The 18,565-nt window shown below is 44.0% G+C and overlaps 1 protein-coding gene across 1 annotated transcript in view; it reads right to left on the reverse strand.

Moving 5' to 3' along the window:
- Positions 1-2,992: 2,992 nt before the first annotated feature.
- The window catches only part of dlgap2a (discs, large (Drosophila) homolog-associated protein 2a), a 232,481-nt gene continuing 216,908 nt past the window's right edge, over positions 2,993-18,565 (reverse strand). The window contains exons 9-14 of the mRNA XM_071366369.1: positions 15,807-16,186; positions 10,113-10,198; positions 9,483-9,925; positions 9,282-9,373; positions 5,249-5,404; positions 2,993-3,508 (exon numbers count right to left, since the gene is read on the reverse strand). Of these exons, the coding sequence (XP_071222470.1) occupies positions 3,302-3,508; positions 5,249-5,404; positions 9,282-9,373; positions 9,483-9,925; positions 10,113-10,198; positions 15,807-16,186 (1,364 nt within the window). The 3' untranslated portion in view covers positions 2,993-3,301. The remainder of the gene's footprint in view (positions 3,509-5,248; positions 5,405-9,281; positions 9,374-9,482; positions 9,926-10,112; positions 10,199-15,806; positions 16,187-18,565) is intronic.

Raw genomic sequence — 18,565 nt, forward strand, 5'->3', positions numbered from 1 at the left:
ACTGTTACCCCAGGAAATCTTAAGTCTTATTACATACAGCCGGGAAGAACTATTGGATATAAGAGCAACGTCAACTTACCAACATTACGACCAGGAATACGACTTTCCTGAAGCGGATCCTCTGTTTGGACCACCACCCAGGACAATGGATCGGATCCCAGTAGGCGACCCAAAACAACGGCGTCGCAGAAGGGGCAGACGGAGCGGTCTTCTGGTCAGGCTCCGTAGACAGGCACATCGCCCACCGCTCCCGAGTATACTACTCGCCAATGTCCAGTCTCTTGACAACAAGGTAGACAAAATTCGAGCAAGGGTTGCCTTCCAGAGAGACATCAGAGATTGCAACATTCTCTGTTTCACAGAAACATGGCTCACTCGGGATAAGTTATCAGAGTCGGAACAGCCACCCGGTTTCTTCATGCATCGCGCAGATAGAAACAAACATCTTTCTGGTAAGAAGAAGGGCGGTGGTGTATGCCTTATGACTAACGAGTCGTGGTGTGATCATAACAACATACAGGAACTCAAGTCCTTTTGTTCACCTGACCTAGAATTCCTTACAATCAAATGCTGACCGCATTATCAACCAAGAGAATTCTCTTTGATTATAATGACAGCAGTGTTTATCCCCCCCCCAAGCAGACACCTCGACGGCCCTGAAAGAACTTCATTGGACTCTATGTAAACTGGAAACCACATATCCTGAGGATGCGTTTACTGTAGCTGGGGATTTTAACAAAGTTAATCTGAAAACAAGGCTCCCTAAATTGTATCAGCATATCGAATGTGCGACCCGGGCTGGCAGCATTCTGGATCATTGCTACTCCTCCCTCGCCCTCCTTTCGGCAAATCTGACCACGACTCCATTTTGTTGCTCCCAGCCTATAGACAGAAACTAAAACAGGAAACGCTCGTGCTCAGGTCTGTTCAACGGTCCGACCAATCTGATTCCACGCTTCAAGAGTGCTTCGATCACGTGGACTGGGATATGTTCCAGATAGCCTCAGACAACAACATTGATGCATACGCTGATTCGGTGAGCGAGTTTATTAGCAAGTGCATTGGTGATGTTGACTATTAAAACATTCCCCAACCAGAAACAGTGGAAACTGAAAACTGAAAGCGCGAAACGCTGCTTTTAATCATGGCAAGGCGACCGGAAACATGACCGAATACAAACAGTGTAACTATTCCCTCCGCAAGGCAATCAAACAAGCTAAGCATCAGTGTAGAGACAAAGTAGAGTCGTAATTCAACGGCTCAGACACGAGACGTACGTGGCAGGGTCTACAGTCAATCACGGATTACAAAAAGAAAACCAGCCCCGTCGCGGACACTGATATCTTGCTCCCAGACAAACTAAACAACTTCTTTGCTCGCTTTGAGGACAATACAGTGCCACTGACACGGCCCGCTACCAAAACCTGCGGGCTCTCCATCACCGCGAGTGAAACATTTAAAAGTGTTAACCCTCGCAAGGCAGCCGGCCCAGACGGCATCCCTAGCCGCGTCCTCAGAGCATGCTCAGACCAGCTAGCTGGTGTGTTTATGGACATATTCAATCAATCCCTATCTCAGTCTGCTGTTCCCACATGCTTCAAGAGGGCCACCATTGTTCCTGTTCCCAAGAAAGCTAAGATAACTGAGCTAAACAACTATCGCCCCGTAGCACTCACTTCCGTCATCATGAAGTGCTTTGAGAGACTAGTCAAGGATCATATCACCTCCACCCTACCTGACACCCTAGACCCACTCAAATTTGCTTACTGCCTCAAAAGGTTCACAGACGACGCAATCGCCATCACACTGCCCTAACCCATCTGGACAAGAGAAATACCTATGTAAGAATGTTGTTCATCGATTACAGCTCAGCATTTAACACCGTAGTACCCTCCAAACTCGTCATTAAGCTCGAGACCTTGGGTCTCGACCCCACCCTGTGCAATTGGGTCCTGGACTTTCTGACGGGCCTCCCCCAGGTGGTAAGGGTAGGAAACCAAGAAATATGAGCAATGTTTGATACTCAACACTGGGGCCCCACAAGGGTGCGTTCTCAGCCCTCTCCTGTACTCCCTGTTCACCCATGACTGCATGGCTATGCACGCCTCCAACTCAACTCAACTTGATTACCAACAACGACGAGACGGCCTACAGGGAGGAGGTGAGGGCCCTTGGAGTGTGGTATCAGGAAAATAACCTCACACTCAACGTTAACAAAACAAAGGAGATAATCGTGGACTTCAGGAAACAGCAGAGGGAGCGGACAAACTGAAATGGTCCACCCACACAGACAGCGTGGTGAAGAAGGCGCAACAGCGCCTCTTCAACCTCAGGAGGCTGAAGAAATTTGGCTTGTCACCGAAAACACTCACAAACTTTTACAGACGCACAATCGAGAGCATCCTGTCGGGCTGTAATTGTCGGGCTGTGAAATTGTTAGATTACTTGTTAGATATTACTGCACGGTCGGAACTAGAAGCACAAGCATTTCGCTACACTCACATTAACATCTGTGTGTATGTGACCATGTGTATGTGACCAATGAAATTTGATTTGATTTTATCCCATCTGGTTTGCGGTTAGTGGGATTATGATTTGTTTTTCAACAGGACAATGACCCAACACAACTCTAAGCTGTGTAAGGGCTACTTGACCAACAAGGAGAGTGATGGAGTGCTGCATCAGATGACCTGGCCTCCACAATCCCCTGACCTCAACCCGATTGAGATCGTTTGGGATTAATTGGACCGCAGAGTGAAGGAAAAGCAGCCAACAAGTGCTCAGCATATGTGGGAACTCCTTCAAGACTGTTGGAAAAGCATTCCAGCTGAAGCTGGTTGAGAGAATGCCAAGAGTGTGCAAAGCTGTCATCAAGGCAAAGGGTGGCTATTTGAAAAATCTCAAATATAAAATACATTTTGATTTGTTTAACACTTTTTTGGTTACTACATGATTCCATATGTGTTATTTCATAGTTTTGATGTCTTCATTATTATTCTACAAGGTATAACATAGCAAAAATAAAGAAAACCCTTGAATGAGTAGGTGTGTCCAAACTGTTGACTGGTTCTGTACATCTACTAATACATATTTGGTAATGGATGAGGGGTTCTGTGATATCGTACTTAGCGAGGACTGGAGTGGAGATGAACTCAGAAGATGATGACTGTCATGAGGAGACAGATAAAGGAGGGAAGTGTACAGTAGATAGTCTAGAAAAAGGCTAGTTAAAGGAGAGTCTAGTTGAGGGGAAGTCTGAAGGGGGAGACGCCCCTCACCCCTGACCCCTGTCCCAGTCCTCTCAAAGGCGAGTCTGGGCCTCAGGGATATAGATCTCGATGCTGTCTGCTCTCTCTGACACTGAGTTCTGACGGAAGGAAGCTGCACGCTTGGCCGCCATCAGCCTCCTGCGTGCCTCCTGGCGGTGGCGGTCTGGAAGATCCAGGGATTTCTCCCGCGTCACGCCTCTCTTCCCGATCATGGACTTCTTTGGTACGGCAGGTGGTAACTGGACACATGAAGAAAGAGAGACGAACTAGACCAAAATCTGAACTGTATCAAAAACTATTCTGTAATTCAGCATGTATAAGCAGTAGTTGACATATCATCCATTTGAGTGATTAGAAATAAATCAGCATAGTTAAGCACCATGTCAATGACGCCCAGTGGTATAAATCAACATAGTTAAGCACCATGTCAATGACACCCAGTGGTATAAATCAGCATAGTTAAGCACCATGTCAAAGACACCCTGTGGTGCTTAACTTCTTATGGCTGCAGGGGCAGTATTGAGTAGCTTGGATGAAAGGTGCACAGAGGTGCCCAGAGTAAACGGCCTGCTCCTCAGTCATCGTTGCTAATATATGCATATTATTATTAGTATTGGATAGAAAACCCTCTGAAGTTTCTAAAACTGTTTGAATTATGTCTGTGAGTATAACAGAACTCAATGCCGAAGGAGACAAGAATTAGTCAGGTCTACCATGACCTGACCATGCTCTGACCATGCGAGGGACCATGAGAGGGAGCTCTGTTCCATCGCACATCTGAAGTCAATGTACTTCTCCAGTTGGAACATTATTCAAGATTTATGTTAAAAACATTCTAAAGATTGATTCAATACATCGTTTGACATGTTTCTACTGACTGTTACAGAACATTTTGACATTTCGTCTGCTTTTAGTGAATGCGCTTCCTGACTTTGGATTTGTTTACCAAACACGCTAACAAAAATAATGATGATGGACATTACCGAACAAAACAAACATTTCTTGTGGAAGTGGGAGTCCTGGGAGTGCATTCCGACGAAGATCAGCAAAGGTAAGTGAATGCTTTTTATGAGTTTTGTTGACTGCACAATTTGGCGGGTAACTGTATGGCTTCCTTTTGTGGCTGAACGCTGTTCTCAGATTATTGAATATTGTGCTTTTGCCGTAAAGCTTTTGAAATCCGACACAGCGGTTGCATAAAGAACAAGTGTATCTTTAATTCTATGTAAAACATGTATCTTTCATCAAAGTTTATGATGAGTATTTATGTTATTTGACGTGGCTCTCTGCAATTTCTCCGGATATTTTGGAGGCATTTCTGAACTTAGCACCAATGTAAACTGAGGTTTTTGGATATAAATATGAACTTAATCGAACAAAACATATATGTATTGTGTAACATGAAGTCCTATGAGTGTCATCTGATGAAGATCATCAAAGGTTAGTGATTCATTTTATCTCTATTTCTGCTTTTTGTGACTCCTGTCTTTGGCTGGAAAAATGGCTGTGTTTTTCTGCGATTTTGCAGTGACCTAACATAATAGTTTGTGGTGCTTTCGCTGTAAAGCCTATTTGAAATCGGACACTTTGGTGGGATTAACAACAAGATTACCTTTAAAATGGTATAAGATACATGTATGTTTGAGGAATTTTAATTATGAGATTTCTGTTGTTTGAATTTGGCGCCCTGCACTTTCACTGGCTGTTGTCATATCGATCCCGTTAACGGGATTGCAGCCATAAGAAGCATTTGACCTCACATAATGAAGAGCACCACTCCATACTTCTACAATGTGGCTCTGAGTAATCTCACATCTCTCTCTAATAAGGCTCTGACTGTGTGATATGTAGCTGTATCTGTTTCCATAGAAATACAATGACTCTAATTCTGTGTCTGTGTCTCACCAGTCATTGAGAATACCCACTATAGACAACAGAATAAGAATAGATTGTATTCTCTATACCTCAGTGCTACCCACCTTCTTCTCAGGGCTCTTCTCTATGGGCCTCCAGTCGTTGTTCTTCATCTGCTGCAGCTTGTCAAACTTGGTGGTGACGTCATCGATGGACAGCTGCAGGAGGTCCCAGAATCCAGCCAGGTCCTGAGAGGTGGGGCGGGGCATGGCACTGGGGTCCTGCAAGGGGTTATAGATGACCACATCAGTGCCTGAATTACAGATACTTTAGACCTGAGACCGAGATCATATTCTATGTTCACTTTAAAAACAGTGTAGTTTTAGACTGTAAGTTATTTATTGCACTTCTGATAATTTCCACTAGATGTCCTTATCAGAACTCCAACAGCAGAAAACTGCAAGGATTTATGGTATATTTAAAATAATAATAAAACAGTTTCAGCAAAGTCATGGTAGCAGGAAGGTCAAACTTCAAAAATACAATAATATCATTTTTTCTCTCCAATTGTCATCTCATGGTTAGACTATTGGACTTGGAGGACACTTCATTATAATGAGCCACAACAAAATGTGATCCATGGCAATCTCTCCTAACCCCCATGAGGATGGGAAATCATGAAGAGGGCTCACATTTCATTCACTGCCAGTCAGTCTTATTCATCACATCACATCGACCAAAGTCCCAATCAGCTGGAGCTCCAGTGTCTCAGACACACTATTGACACCACAGATGATACTAGTGAGACTATAGCCTAAATCTCCAACTCTGTTATGAAGTTAAGAGTTGAAAAATAAGATCCATAGCATCCCATTGGACCCCGGCTTACCATCTCCCCCAATTAATTCAGTGACTTGATGTGCTCCATATATTGGATAGCTGGAGGGCACAACAATATCAAAGCCAACTGTCTGGGGGAGTTTCAGACTGCTGCATTCTGAATGTAGATCTAAATATATAGGCTCTGAAGTAAAGGTTTGGGTCACTCTTTGAATTACAATGAAGTTAATAAAGTGGAAGGTCTCAGAAAGGAAAAAGAGTAAGCAATACTTAATAAGTGTTCAGAACTACATGTGTCGTACATGGTAAATGGTAATTGCACGTTATTAATACAATAGCTTAGGCCACTGTCACTATTAAGTAGTGCAAAGAGCTACAGTACACATGTACATACATACAGTACACATGCACATACATACAGTACCAGGCAAAGCTTTAGTAGTTCTATAATTCATAAAGTATGCGGCTGCCGTATTGATAGATTGCACCTCCGTCACTCGGTTGCGTCATGACATTGTTATGAACGTTCTTAATAAGCCATCCTCCATCGGCGGCGCCATAGTGGTGCCCTAAAGTGGTGATTAGCCCAGTCATTCTGGACGGAGGCTAACTACTATTTTGTATAAATTACACTATAGTGCCTGGAAATATGATTACATTGCTAAAGTAGTCAAATACTTAGTAGAAACAACTTTGCCAGCATTATCATGTCATCAAATTTACTTTAGACAAATGACAATGTTGTCATTAGCTAGCAAAGTTCGTAAAAAATAGCTAGCAATGGTAACATTAGCCAGCTAAAATCCAGTGGCCTCCCCTCAAGCTTAGCTAGCTAGCTAATGTTATACTGCATCTAAAGTCAATCTTGTAACATCAAAATTATGACAAAAGGCTTCCTACTAATTATTTGCCTCTTTTTGAATGTCATTTTATTTCCAAGCCACTGTAATGCATGAGTCTGCGCTTGTCTTTGGAAGCTTGTTCAAGTTAGGCTTAAGTTATCCAGGAGAGAAAAGGGGGAAATACAAATAAAGCACAATTAGACATCTCCTTAAGCCTCTTATTTGCCGGATGCCACTTCTTGAAATAGACTCAAATCCATGTTCTGAAAGTCTATGCAGTATTATTTGGAAAATGTCTATCTGGGAAATAGAGGCAGAAAAACTCTATATAAAAGACTAGTTCAAACTAAATAATCCCCTGTGCACTTTTCAGTCTTTTCTGAATGCTGCCATTTCTGCTGCATATGGCAAAAAATAGCAGTACAATTTGTCCAGACCGGCTTAATCTCAAATCTTTGCTATTTGGCTGAGATCAATACAGAGGAGTAAGAATAGAGGTAAACCAATATGAAGAGATAATGGACTGCGTAGATAGTTCTTAATTTAAAGGAGGGTCGTCTCAGTATTCTAGTCAGAGCTGTGAATGCGTCATTGGTGACACGGAAATTCACAGTCTCTTATTGTTCACCTCAAGATGCTGTCATCTCAGAAGTACTAGATTTCTTATTTTGTATTTTTCCACACTCAATGACGAATTCAATAGTTTCTGACCTGTTGGGCTTGGGACTATCATTTGTTTTTCACTAGAACAATGACCCAAAACACAACTCCAGGCTGTGTAAAGGCTATTTTACCAACAAGGAGAGTGATGGAGTGCTGCATCAGATGACCTGGCCTCCACAATCCCTCGACCTCAACCAAATTGAGATGGTTTGGGAGGAGTTGGACCGCAAAGTGAAGGAAAAGCAGCCAACAAGTGCTCAGCATATGTTGGAACTCCTTCAAGACTGTTGGAAAAGTATTCCAGGTGAAGCTGGTTGAGAGAATGCCAAGAGTGTGCAAAGCTGTCATCAAGGCAAAGGGTGGCTATTTGAAGAATCTCAAATATAAAATACATTTGGATTTGTTTAACACTTTTTGGTTAATACATGATTCCATATGTGTTATTTCATAGTGTTGATGTCTTTCCCTATTATTCTACAATGTAGAAATGTGGCTTGTCACCGAAAACACTCACAAACTTTTACAGACGCACAATCGAGAGCATCCTGTCGGGCTGTATCACCGCCTGGTACGGCAACTGCTCCGCCCACAACCGTAAGGCTCTCCAGAGGGTAGTGGAGGCAAACTACCTGCCCTCCAGGACACCTACACCACCCGATGTCACAGGAAGGCCAAAAAGATCATCAAGGACAACAACCACCCGAGCCACTGCCTGTTCACCCCACTATCATCCAGAAGGCGAGGTCAGTACAGGTGCATCAAAGCTGGGACCGAGAGACTGAAAAACAGCTTCTATCTCAAGGCCATCAGACTGTTAAACAGCCATCACTAACATTGAGTGGCTGCTGCCAACATACTGACTCACACATCTAGCCTAATAATAAAACATTGGATGTAATAAATGTATCACTAGTCACTTCAAACAATGCCACTATATAATGTTTATATACCATCATTACCCTACATTATTCATCTCATATGTATATACTGTACTCTATACCATCTACTGCATCTTGCCTATGCCGCACGGCCATCGCTTATCCAAATATTTATATGTGCATAATCTTATTCATTCCTTTACACTTGTGTGTATTAGGTAGTTGTTGTGAAATTGTTAGATTACTTGTTAGATATTACTGCACGGTCGGAACTAGAAGCACAAGCATTTCGCTACACTCACATTAACATCTGCTAACCATATGTATGTGACCAATAAAATTTGATTTGATTTGATCCCATCTGGTTTGCGGTTAGTGGGATTATGATTTGTTTTCAACAGGACAATAACTCAACACAACTCTAAGCTGTGTAAGGGCTATTTGACCAACAAGGAGAGTGATGGAGTGCTGCATCAGATGACCTGGCCTCCACAATCACCTGACCTCAACCCAATTGAGATCGTTTGGGATTAATTGGACCGCAGAGTGAAGGAAAAGCAGCCAACAAGTGCTCAGCATATGTGGGAACTCCTTCAAGACTGTTGGAAAAGCATTCCAGGTGAAGCTGTTTGAGAGAATGCCAAGAGTGTGCAAAGCTGTCATCAAGGCAAAGGGTGGCTATTTGAAGAATCTCAAATATAAAATACATTTGGATTTGTTTAACACTTTTTTGGTTACTACATGATTCCATATGTGTTATTTCATAGTTGTGATGTCTTCATTATTATTCTACAAGGTATAACATAGCAAAAATAAAGAAAACCCTTGAACGAGTAGGTGTTCTTAAACTTTTGACCGGTATTGTATTTTTTTTAACACACACTCACAAACTGTATGTACACAGACACACACAATGTTTCAATGACTTTACTCACCAGGTTCTGCTGACAAAGCCAGTATAACTGCTGGAATTTCTGAGACATAAGGAGCTGAGCACTGCCCACCGCACTCCTGATTTTACCTAGGACTGAAAGACAGAAAATCAACTCATCATCTGTTACCTAAAAGTCTTGCGAGTCTCTATGGAAGAAAATGTTTCCTAATTGACTGTACATTCTGACTCCTATCCCACTCACTATCCTCAGAGAGGTCGTTCTCCTCTGCCTCTGCCTCCATCTCTTTACACCATCCCTCCATCCTCTTGGTCTCTGCGTGGAGCAGCTGCATGAACCAGCTTCCATCCCTCCGCAAGGCGGGGGACACCCGGCCCGACTCTCCAGACGATGCTGCGGGCTCCCTGGGAGAGGGGGGCTCTAGCTGCCAGGTGGTCTCGCTGGAGGTCTGCTGGGGGCTGGGGGGCTCCGTGGGTGTCCGGTAGTCCTCCCGGTAGCTGAAGATGCCCTGGGTGCGGACGGTGCGAACTCCGTACTGGGTAGGCGTGCTGGGCTCAGAGTGCCCCCCTAGGAAGCCCCCTCCAAACTGTAGGCCCTTGTCCTCCATGGTGGGAAACCCCTCCATCTCCATGTCAGCCTGAACGGAGGCTGTTACACTGTTGGAGCGCTTCAACCTGCCCTGCCCTCTGAGACACACAGATTAGGGAAAGCAAACATTCAGGCTAACAAGGGATATTGTAAACTAACACACACAGAGAGAAAGATGAAAGGCTGGTGGTGACTTTGGTAATGACACACTGGGCCAGGCCTGTAGTAAAGCCATTGTTACAGAAATGGGATAAGAAAAGGAATGTATGAAAAACAACATTTTACCTTTTGTCTTCTTCTACTTGGATCCCCACAGAATGGTATTCCCTCGATCCTTTGGTTTCTGACTCCGAGTCGGTGGCTGCTTCCACCTAATGCAACACAATAAAACAGCAACAGTGTTCTCATTATGACCACTCCCAGACGTCCGTGGGGTTATTGGTCCCGTGCTGTGCCTCCTCAACTGTAAGCGGCCTGTCAGAACATAACTACAGTGTGATTTACAGAGGCAGAGAACTCAACCAAACACAACTAGTTCTTCAACACCCTCAGCACACAACACAGTGATTTATACCAACAACAAGCAGCCGTTTTGGAGATACACAGGGACGGTAGTAAAAAAACTAATTAGGGTGTGGAGAGGTGTGATCATGTATAGTGTGCCTGGGGTGGTGTGTAACAGACTGACAGACAGGTCTTTGTTAGTGTTCATTGAAGCATGGTACTGGGTGGATGGTGCTGGCCAGGGATGGTAGAGACTGATCCCTGTTTGTCCTGAGAGTTGCTGATCCTGATTGAATGGCACTAGCAGCACTGACCCTCTACTTCCTTTATGTACTGTCTGTCTGTCTGTCTGTCTGTCTGTCTGTCTGTCTGTCTGTCTGTCTGTCTGTCTGTCTGTCTGTCTGTCTGTCTGTCTGTCTGTCTGTCTGTCTGTCTGTCTGTCTGTCTGTCTGTCTGTCTGTCTCGCACACTCTCTCTCTCGCTGCCATTCTCTCTCTTTGCCTCTCTCTCTCTCTTTTTGTCTGTCGCTCTCTCTCCCTCTTTCTCTGTCTCTCTCTCTCTTTATCTATCTCACACATGGTCCATGGTCCATGGTCCATGGGCACCCTGTCTATCTCTTTTTTTCTAATCCGATCTTTCTCCATGAACTTGTTTCACACACAAAAACATGTATCCTGTGACTGTTCGAGTCAGAAAGAAAACATTGTACTGTCAACAAAACTTTTACAGTGCAGTTGCATATAGCCTACAGTCTGCAGGGACTAGAATTATCTGGGAGGTAGAAGTGTGTGGTGTGTGTGGTAGCTCGATTTAGTCCTTGTGACGCCCACTGACATGCTGTCTCTCTGTTGAGTAATACAAGTGTGAGACCAGCAGACCTCTAATTTTAAACTTTATTATTAACAGGGTAATTTGAACATCTATTGACCCACATTTGAATCCTCCTCCGCTCTGAGAGACCACACAGTGGAATCCAGCTGAAGCAGGCAGAGTCCTGATAGAATGTCTGTCTGCCTGTCTGTCTGTCTGAGAGTCTTAAAAGCTCCAAACTCACATGAATAACTTTTTAGCTTTAAGTGGTTTGCAATGAACAGAGAATTGTGCATATGTCTAGTAAAATGTCAAGCTTGCTACATTGCAGAGTAGCCTGGTACAAACAGTGACATTTTTGGAGGGACACTTTTCTATTCAGGCAGCGAGCACTCGGAATCCTCCTTTTCTTTCCCAGAAAGGTAATCAGTGGTGAGTCGCTACTGGTCCAGGTGACCTCCATTACTTTCTGCTAAAGGCACAAAGCAAAATCCACCTCAGAGAGACAGAATGGGCTGCTGCTCTATGATGGATGAGGAGGGGAGAGATTTAGGGGAGCCTGGGAAATGTTCAAAGTGTGCTGGCAGAGACAGAAAAAATAAGCAACACCTGGTTTGGTGAACACACACACAACGCTACGCACACACACACACGCATACACAGCTCAGGTGTGGAAACCTTGGAAACTGTAGGCATCAGCATATGGAGATTAAGGCAGGTAGTAAGTTACAGTAGGTAGGTAGTGAGAGTAAGATCCTGCTACATTATCCATTCTTACGCTGTCCTAATATCGACGCCACACACTATAAATGCCCCCAGAACGTAAGGCGTCAAAACTCAAACACTGCGCCCAAACGGTCAAAGGCTAAGGATTAAGATTGTGGTCATTTCTGAGTATAGGGGTGAAAGGTCAAACTATGGGCCAATCAATAGGGTTGTAGGCTTCAGTACCAGAGGTGAATTCTACTGAACTGTACATGCCTAGGAGGTCTGTGACGATGCAGGTGAATTTAAACTGATCTTACCACACTGGCTGAATACTAGCTGCACAGTTTAAAGGGAAACTTTGTAGGAGGTTTTGCTGCATTTTGGTGTTGCATGCGGCACGTCTGGTATGTTTCAATAAATGTAGACATTCACACTGCCAGCCATTACTAATCGAAAGTGCTTCTGTATTTTACACACATCATTGGATCCAATTTGAAAACCAATGTAATTCAGGCCTTCCTGCCTCTCCTTCTCCATTACCCCCTGTCTCTCTCTCTCTCTCTTCCTTTTCTCTCTTCCTCTCTGTCACCCACCATACCCTCTCTTCCTTCTCTCTCTTTCTCTCTGTCACCCACCATACCCTCTCTTCCTTCTCTCTCTTTCTCTCTGTCACCCACCATACCCTCTCTTCCTTCTCTCTCTTTCTCTCTGTCACCCACCATACCCTCTCTTCCTTTTCTCTCTTCCTCTCTGTCACCCACCATACCCTCTCTTCCTTCTCTGTCACCCACCATACCCTCTCTTCCTTCTCTCTCTTTCTCTCTGTCACCCACCATACCCTCTCATCCTTCTCTCTCTTTCTCTCTGTCACCCACCATACCCTCTCTTCCTTCTCTCTCTTCCTCTCTGTCACCCACCATACTCTCTCTTCCTTCTCTGTCACCCACCATACCCTCTCTTCCTTCTCTCTCTTTCTCTCTGTCACCCACCATACCCTCTCTTCCTTCTCTCTCTTTCTCTCTGTCACCCACCATACCCTCTTTTCCTTCTCTCTCTTTCTCTCTGTCACCCACCATACCCTCTCTTCCTTCTCTCTCTTTCTCTCTGTCACCCACCATACCCTCTCTTCCTTCTCTCTCTTTCTCTCTGTCACCCACCATACCCTCTCTTCCTTCTCTGTCACCCACCATACCCTCTCTTCCTTCTCTCTCTTTCTCTCTGTCACCTACTATACCCTCTCTTCCTTATCTCTCTTTCTCTCTGTCACCCACCATACCCTCTCTTCCTTCTCTCTCCTTCTGCCTACTCTCCCCAGCAATTCTATCTATTATTCTGTATCTGCATCTGATTAGGAGTGTGGTGAATCAGGGGTCCGTTAGTGAGCAGATTTGGGGAGACGGCGGGTAGTGTGATTGGGTAGCGTGGCATGCAACACAGCAAGGCACCACGCTGAGCGGCACGCCATTCAGCTCAGCTATTTAAAATCTTCATTCATCACCCAGGATGGGCTGCCTGATCATCTCTGAGGGACTGAGACTCACCTGTCTCCACAAACAAACCCTGCCTGGGGGAGAGAGAGGGAGGAGAGGAGGGAGAGATAGAGAGAAACAGAGAGAGAAAGAGAGAAGGAGAGAGATGGAGAGATAGAGAGAAACAGAGAGAAAGAGAGAAGGAGAGAGTGAGAGGGAAAGAAAGAAAGAAAGAAAGAATGGGCAAAGAGACAAGTGGAGATAGATAGTTGAGAAAGGAGAGAGAGGAGAATGAGAAAAGAAGAGGGAATAGAAAGAGGTGAAAGACAGGAGGATAGAAGAGGGTGACCATTGAGAGTAATTTGATTTGATTTGATTTATTAGGACGATGCTATTAGACAATGCAATTGGCGACAGCTAGTCTTACTAGAGTCTGACACATAACGAAAAAGACATCACAGACAAAATACTTAACAATTTACATACATTGAAAACAATAACATGTAGTGTGCATATGTGTCCATCTATCAGTTACATGTACATGTCATTACATATAGTACACACAACAAGCAGGTCAGATAGGGGAGAGGCATTGTGCCGTGAGGTGTTGCTTTATTTGTTTTTTGAAACCAGGTTTGCTGTTCATTTGCTCTATAACATTTACATTTACATTTAAGTCATTTAGCAGACGCTCTTATCCAGAGCGACTTACAAATTGGAAAGTTCATACATATTCATCCTGGTCCCCCCGTGGGGAATGAACCCACAACCCTGGCGTTGCAAGCGCCATGCTCTACCAACTGAGCCACACGGGACCTATAAGAGAGGGAAGGGAGTTCCATGCACTCATGGCTCTGTATAATACAGTATGTTTACTTGAATTTGTTCTGTCCCTAGGGAGTGTGAAAAGACCCCTGGTGGCATGTCTGGTGGGGTAAGTGTGTGTGGCAGTGCTGTGTGTAAGTTGAATATGCAAACAATTTGGAATTTTCAACACATGAATGTTTCTTATAGAAAGAAGTGATGCAGTCAGTCTCTCCTCAACTCTTAGCCAAGAGAGACTGGCAAGAGAGACTGGCATGCATGGTATTTATATCAGCCCTCTGATTACAATGAAGAGCAAGACATGCCACTCTGTTCTAGGCCAGCTGCAGCTTAACTAGGTCTTTCCTTGCAGCACTGGACCACACGACTGGACAATAATCAAGATACGATAAAACTAGAGCCTGCAGGACCTGCAGTGTCAAAAAATCTGTGGTGTCAAAAAATCTTTATTATGGACAGACTTCTCCCGATCTTTACGACCATTGAATCAATATGTTTCGACCATAACAGTTTACAATCTAAGGTAACACCAAGTAATTTAGTCTCCTCAACGTGTTCAACAGCCACACCATTCATTGCCAGATTCAGCCGAGGTCTAGAACTTAGGGAATGATTTGTATCAAATACAATGCTTTTAGTTTTAGAGATGTTCAGGACCAGTTTATTACTGACCACCCATTTGAAAACGGACTGCAACTCTTTGCTAAGGGTTTCAGTGACTTCATTAGCTGTGGTTGCTAATGCGTATATGGATGAATCATCAGCATACATGGACACACATGCTTTGTTTAATGCCAGTGACAGGTCATTGGTAAAAATAGAAAAGAGTAGAGGGCCTAGAGAGCTGCCCTGCGGTACACCACACTTTATATGTTTGACATTAGAGAAGCTTCCATTAAAGAAAACCCTCTGAGTTCAATTAGATACATGTAGATAGCTCTGAATCCATGATAGTCCCAGCCTATAGTGAGATAGGGAAGGAACGAGCTCACTGCACCATACACAAGCAGAACAACTCTAATATTCTTCTTTGATAAAAGGCTGTATGCAGTCTGAATTGGTGACTGCCGGTCTGTCTGTCTGTCTGTCTGTCTGTCTGTCTGTCTGTCTGTCTGTCTGTCTGTCTGTCTGTCTGTCTGTCTGTCTGTCTGTCTGTCTGTCTGTCTGTCTGTCTGTCTGTCTGTCTGTCTGTCTGTCTGTCTGTCTGTCTGTCTGTCTGTCTGTCTGCCTGTCTGTCTGTCTGCCTGTCTGTCTGTCTGTCTGTCTGTTTTATTCTGGGGAACTGTCAGGCCTAATGTCTGCAGACTGCAGTGTGTGATGAAGCCCCTTACTCCCAGGGTCACAGAGGGAAGATAGAATGAAAGAGAAAAGAGAGAGGGTAAGAGAGTGAAGAGAGAGAAAAGAGAGAGGAGAGAGAGGGAGAGGGGAGAGGGAGGGAGGGAGGAAGGGAGAGAGACCCATTCAGTAAAGCCCGATTCATGAGTTGAATTCTAATTAATGGATTGCAGTAGGATGACTCATTGGTTCTATTTTTAGACCTAGAGGAGAGACGGGTGTGCCGGAGTGGGATACATGAGCGTGCGACTTTATGAATGGGTGGGTGTGTGTGTGTGCAAAGAATTTTGTATACCCGTGTGTGTGTTTGTGTGTGTGTGCCACTCACCTGTATACCTATGGAGGAGCGTGGTGTTTTGAGGTACTCCTCAGCCTTGGACACCAGGATGGCTTTATCACAGGTCATCACTGAGCTATGACTGTCTGTGGACGGGTGTCTCTTCCCAGACATCACCCCTGCAGCCTCCATGGCTATAGTCACCGCCTTGGCACTGTCCAGACTGTCTGTGGAGTTATACAGGGACCGGCCCAGGCTCAGGCCCAGCGCGTCCCCCCACCCTCGAGGAGGTCTGCCCTCATGGTACGCATCCTGGGTGGATTCTGTGCTGCTCTGAGCCGTGACTGAGATGAGGGGCTTAGAGCCTACGGTGGAGCGGGGCGGGACCGGTGGAGGGGTCATCTTCTTGTAGTTGTTTGTGTACGTGACCTCTGAAAGATAGAGGAATAGAGAAGGTCAACGTTAAAAGGAAGGTATATGATGTGGTAGTTGAAGTAGATGAGGTAGTGTAGGGCTATGCCGTTGACGATCAGAGAGCGGAGAGACCACTGAGAGGTATTCACTGTGGAGTGTTGACATTCTCCTTACATGTATTTGATGAGCAGGGGATTATAAAAATTATAATATCTTTCAAGTGCAAATGAGAATGTGACTACATAAATAACTGGGTTTGATGTGTCCTTTCCTTTAAAAAAGAACTTTGACGGAGCAGCCTAATACTGTAACAGGCTATCAACTCAAACAGCTTGTCCATTTGAAGAACATCTAATGATCAAAGCCCACAGTGGTCTTGGCTCATCAGAACTCTTATAGAGAGAGGTTTTGTGCTATCCAGAATCCTTAGGATGTCCCTACCCCCTGGAAGTTGACATTTTAAATGGTTACGGTAAGGGTTAAGATTAGGGTTAGGTAAGACTTATGGTTAGGGTAGGGGTTAAGGTTATGGTTAGTGTTTATGGCAGGGACGTCCCAAGGATACCAGATACCACTGACCATATAGAAAGGGAAGGAGGAATACAGTACACTGAATTATACAGCAGGCCAGCATTTCTAACAAACTAGTATATTGTAGGGACTAATGGAGTTTTCAACAGTTTGCAATTATTTGTTACACAAACTTTATGCTCACTGAAAAATTCAAGCATGTCTTCTGGGCATCCAATTAAATAATTTATGAATGTATGTACTGACAGGGGCTAATTGATTTGTGTTCAGTCCCTTCAGTGAATTCTTCATCCTCTATTCCATTCTCCAGGAAATATTTCCACTGGGTTTCTCATTTGAAGAAAACTTATCCTCTTCGGACTACTTTAAAATGGACTAACAATGGCATTGGAGTATGAATTGGTTTTGAATATGCATTCAATGCAGAATTTGTTCCTCCAACACCATGACCCTTAAGCAGTCCCCAGCAGCACCCAGGCTGGTTCTATAAATACCCTCTGCTGGCATCCGCCCTGTAGAGCTCAGCATACTGCTCTAAGGCCTAATGACTCACTTTGTCCCCCATTCATAAATGATCTTCTCAAAGAGGTCACCAACATGAGTCAGTAGAGAGAGAAAGAATAACAAAGAAGAGACAGAAAGATACAGACATTGAGAGAGAGAAAAAGCGAGATAAAGTATATATACAGTATATATACAGAGAGAGAAAGAGAGGGTGAGGGAGAAAAAAGAGAAAGAAAGAGAGAGAGAGGGAGAAAAATATAAATAAATCAATAAAGAGAGAGAGGGTAAGAGAGAGAGAGAAAGAAAGAAGGAAATAAAGTGAGAAGATTCAGCAGATGGACCCCCCCCCCATCTTGGCAGTGTTACTCAGCATTTAGCCTGTCCCCTCACGTCCCAGCCAACAGAAACCATAGCAACCATACCAGGCAAGACAGGTGGTTTTACTTAACCTTTAAATCAAACAATAACTATCCAGACAGAAAACCTGCTCCTTATCTCCATGACAACAACATGGACACCTTCTTGCTTGTTAGCAGTCATGTTTTCAAAAAATTTGACTTTTAAAAAGCAAAGTGTCTCCGGCCATATCATCATGATGATAAAAAATACTAAACAGTGCTTCGTTTACCAGGCTTTTAAGGATATCCCACTGGGCACAGACGTCAGTTCCATGTCTAGTTTTGATTTACAGTACCAGTCAAAAGTTTGGACGCACCTACTCATTCAAGGGGTTTTCTTTATTTTTACTATTTTCTACATTCTACATTGTACCTCCTAATACCACCCACCACTGCGACCTGTATGCTCTAGTCGGCTGGCCCTCGCTACATATTCGTCGCCAGACCCACTGGCTCCAGGTCATCTATAAGTCCATGCTAGGTAAAGCTCCGCCTTATCTCAGTTCACTGGTCACGATAACAACACACTGATCATCCCAAAAGCCAACACCTCATTTGCCCGCCTGTCCTTCCAGTTCTCTGCTGCCTGTGACTGGAACGAATTGCAAAAATCGCTGAAGTTGGAGACTTTTATTTCCCTCACCAACTTTAAACATCTGCTATCTGAGCAGCTAACCGATCACTGCAGCTGTACATAGTCCATCTGTAAACAACCCACCCAATTTACCTACCTCATCCCCTTACTGTTTTTATTTATTTATTTTTCTGCTCTTTTGCACACCAGTATCTCTACTTGCTCATGATCATCTGATGATTTATCACTCCAGTGTTAATCTGCTAAATTGTAATTATTCGCTCCTATGGCCTATTTATTGCCTACCTCATGCATTTTGCACACAATGTATATAGACTCATTTTGGTTTTTTTCCTACTGTGTTATTGACTTGTTTATTGTTTACTCCA

Source organism: Salvelinus alpinus, chromosome 25 (assembly GCF_045679555.1).
Source record: "Salvelinus alpinus chromosome 25, SLU_Salpinus.1, whole genome shotgun sequence".
NCBI classification, from domain to species: Eukaryota; Metazoa; Chordata; class Actinopteri; order Salmoniformes; family Salmonidae; genus Salvelinus; species Salvelinus alpinus.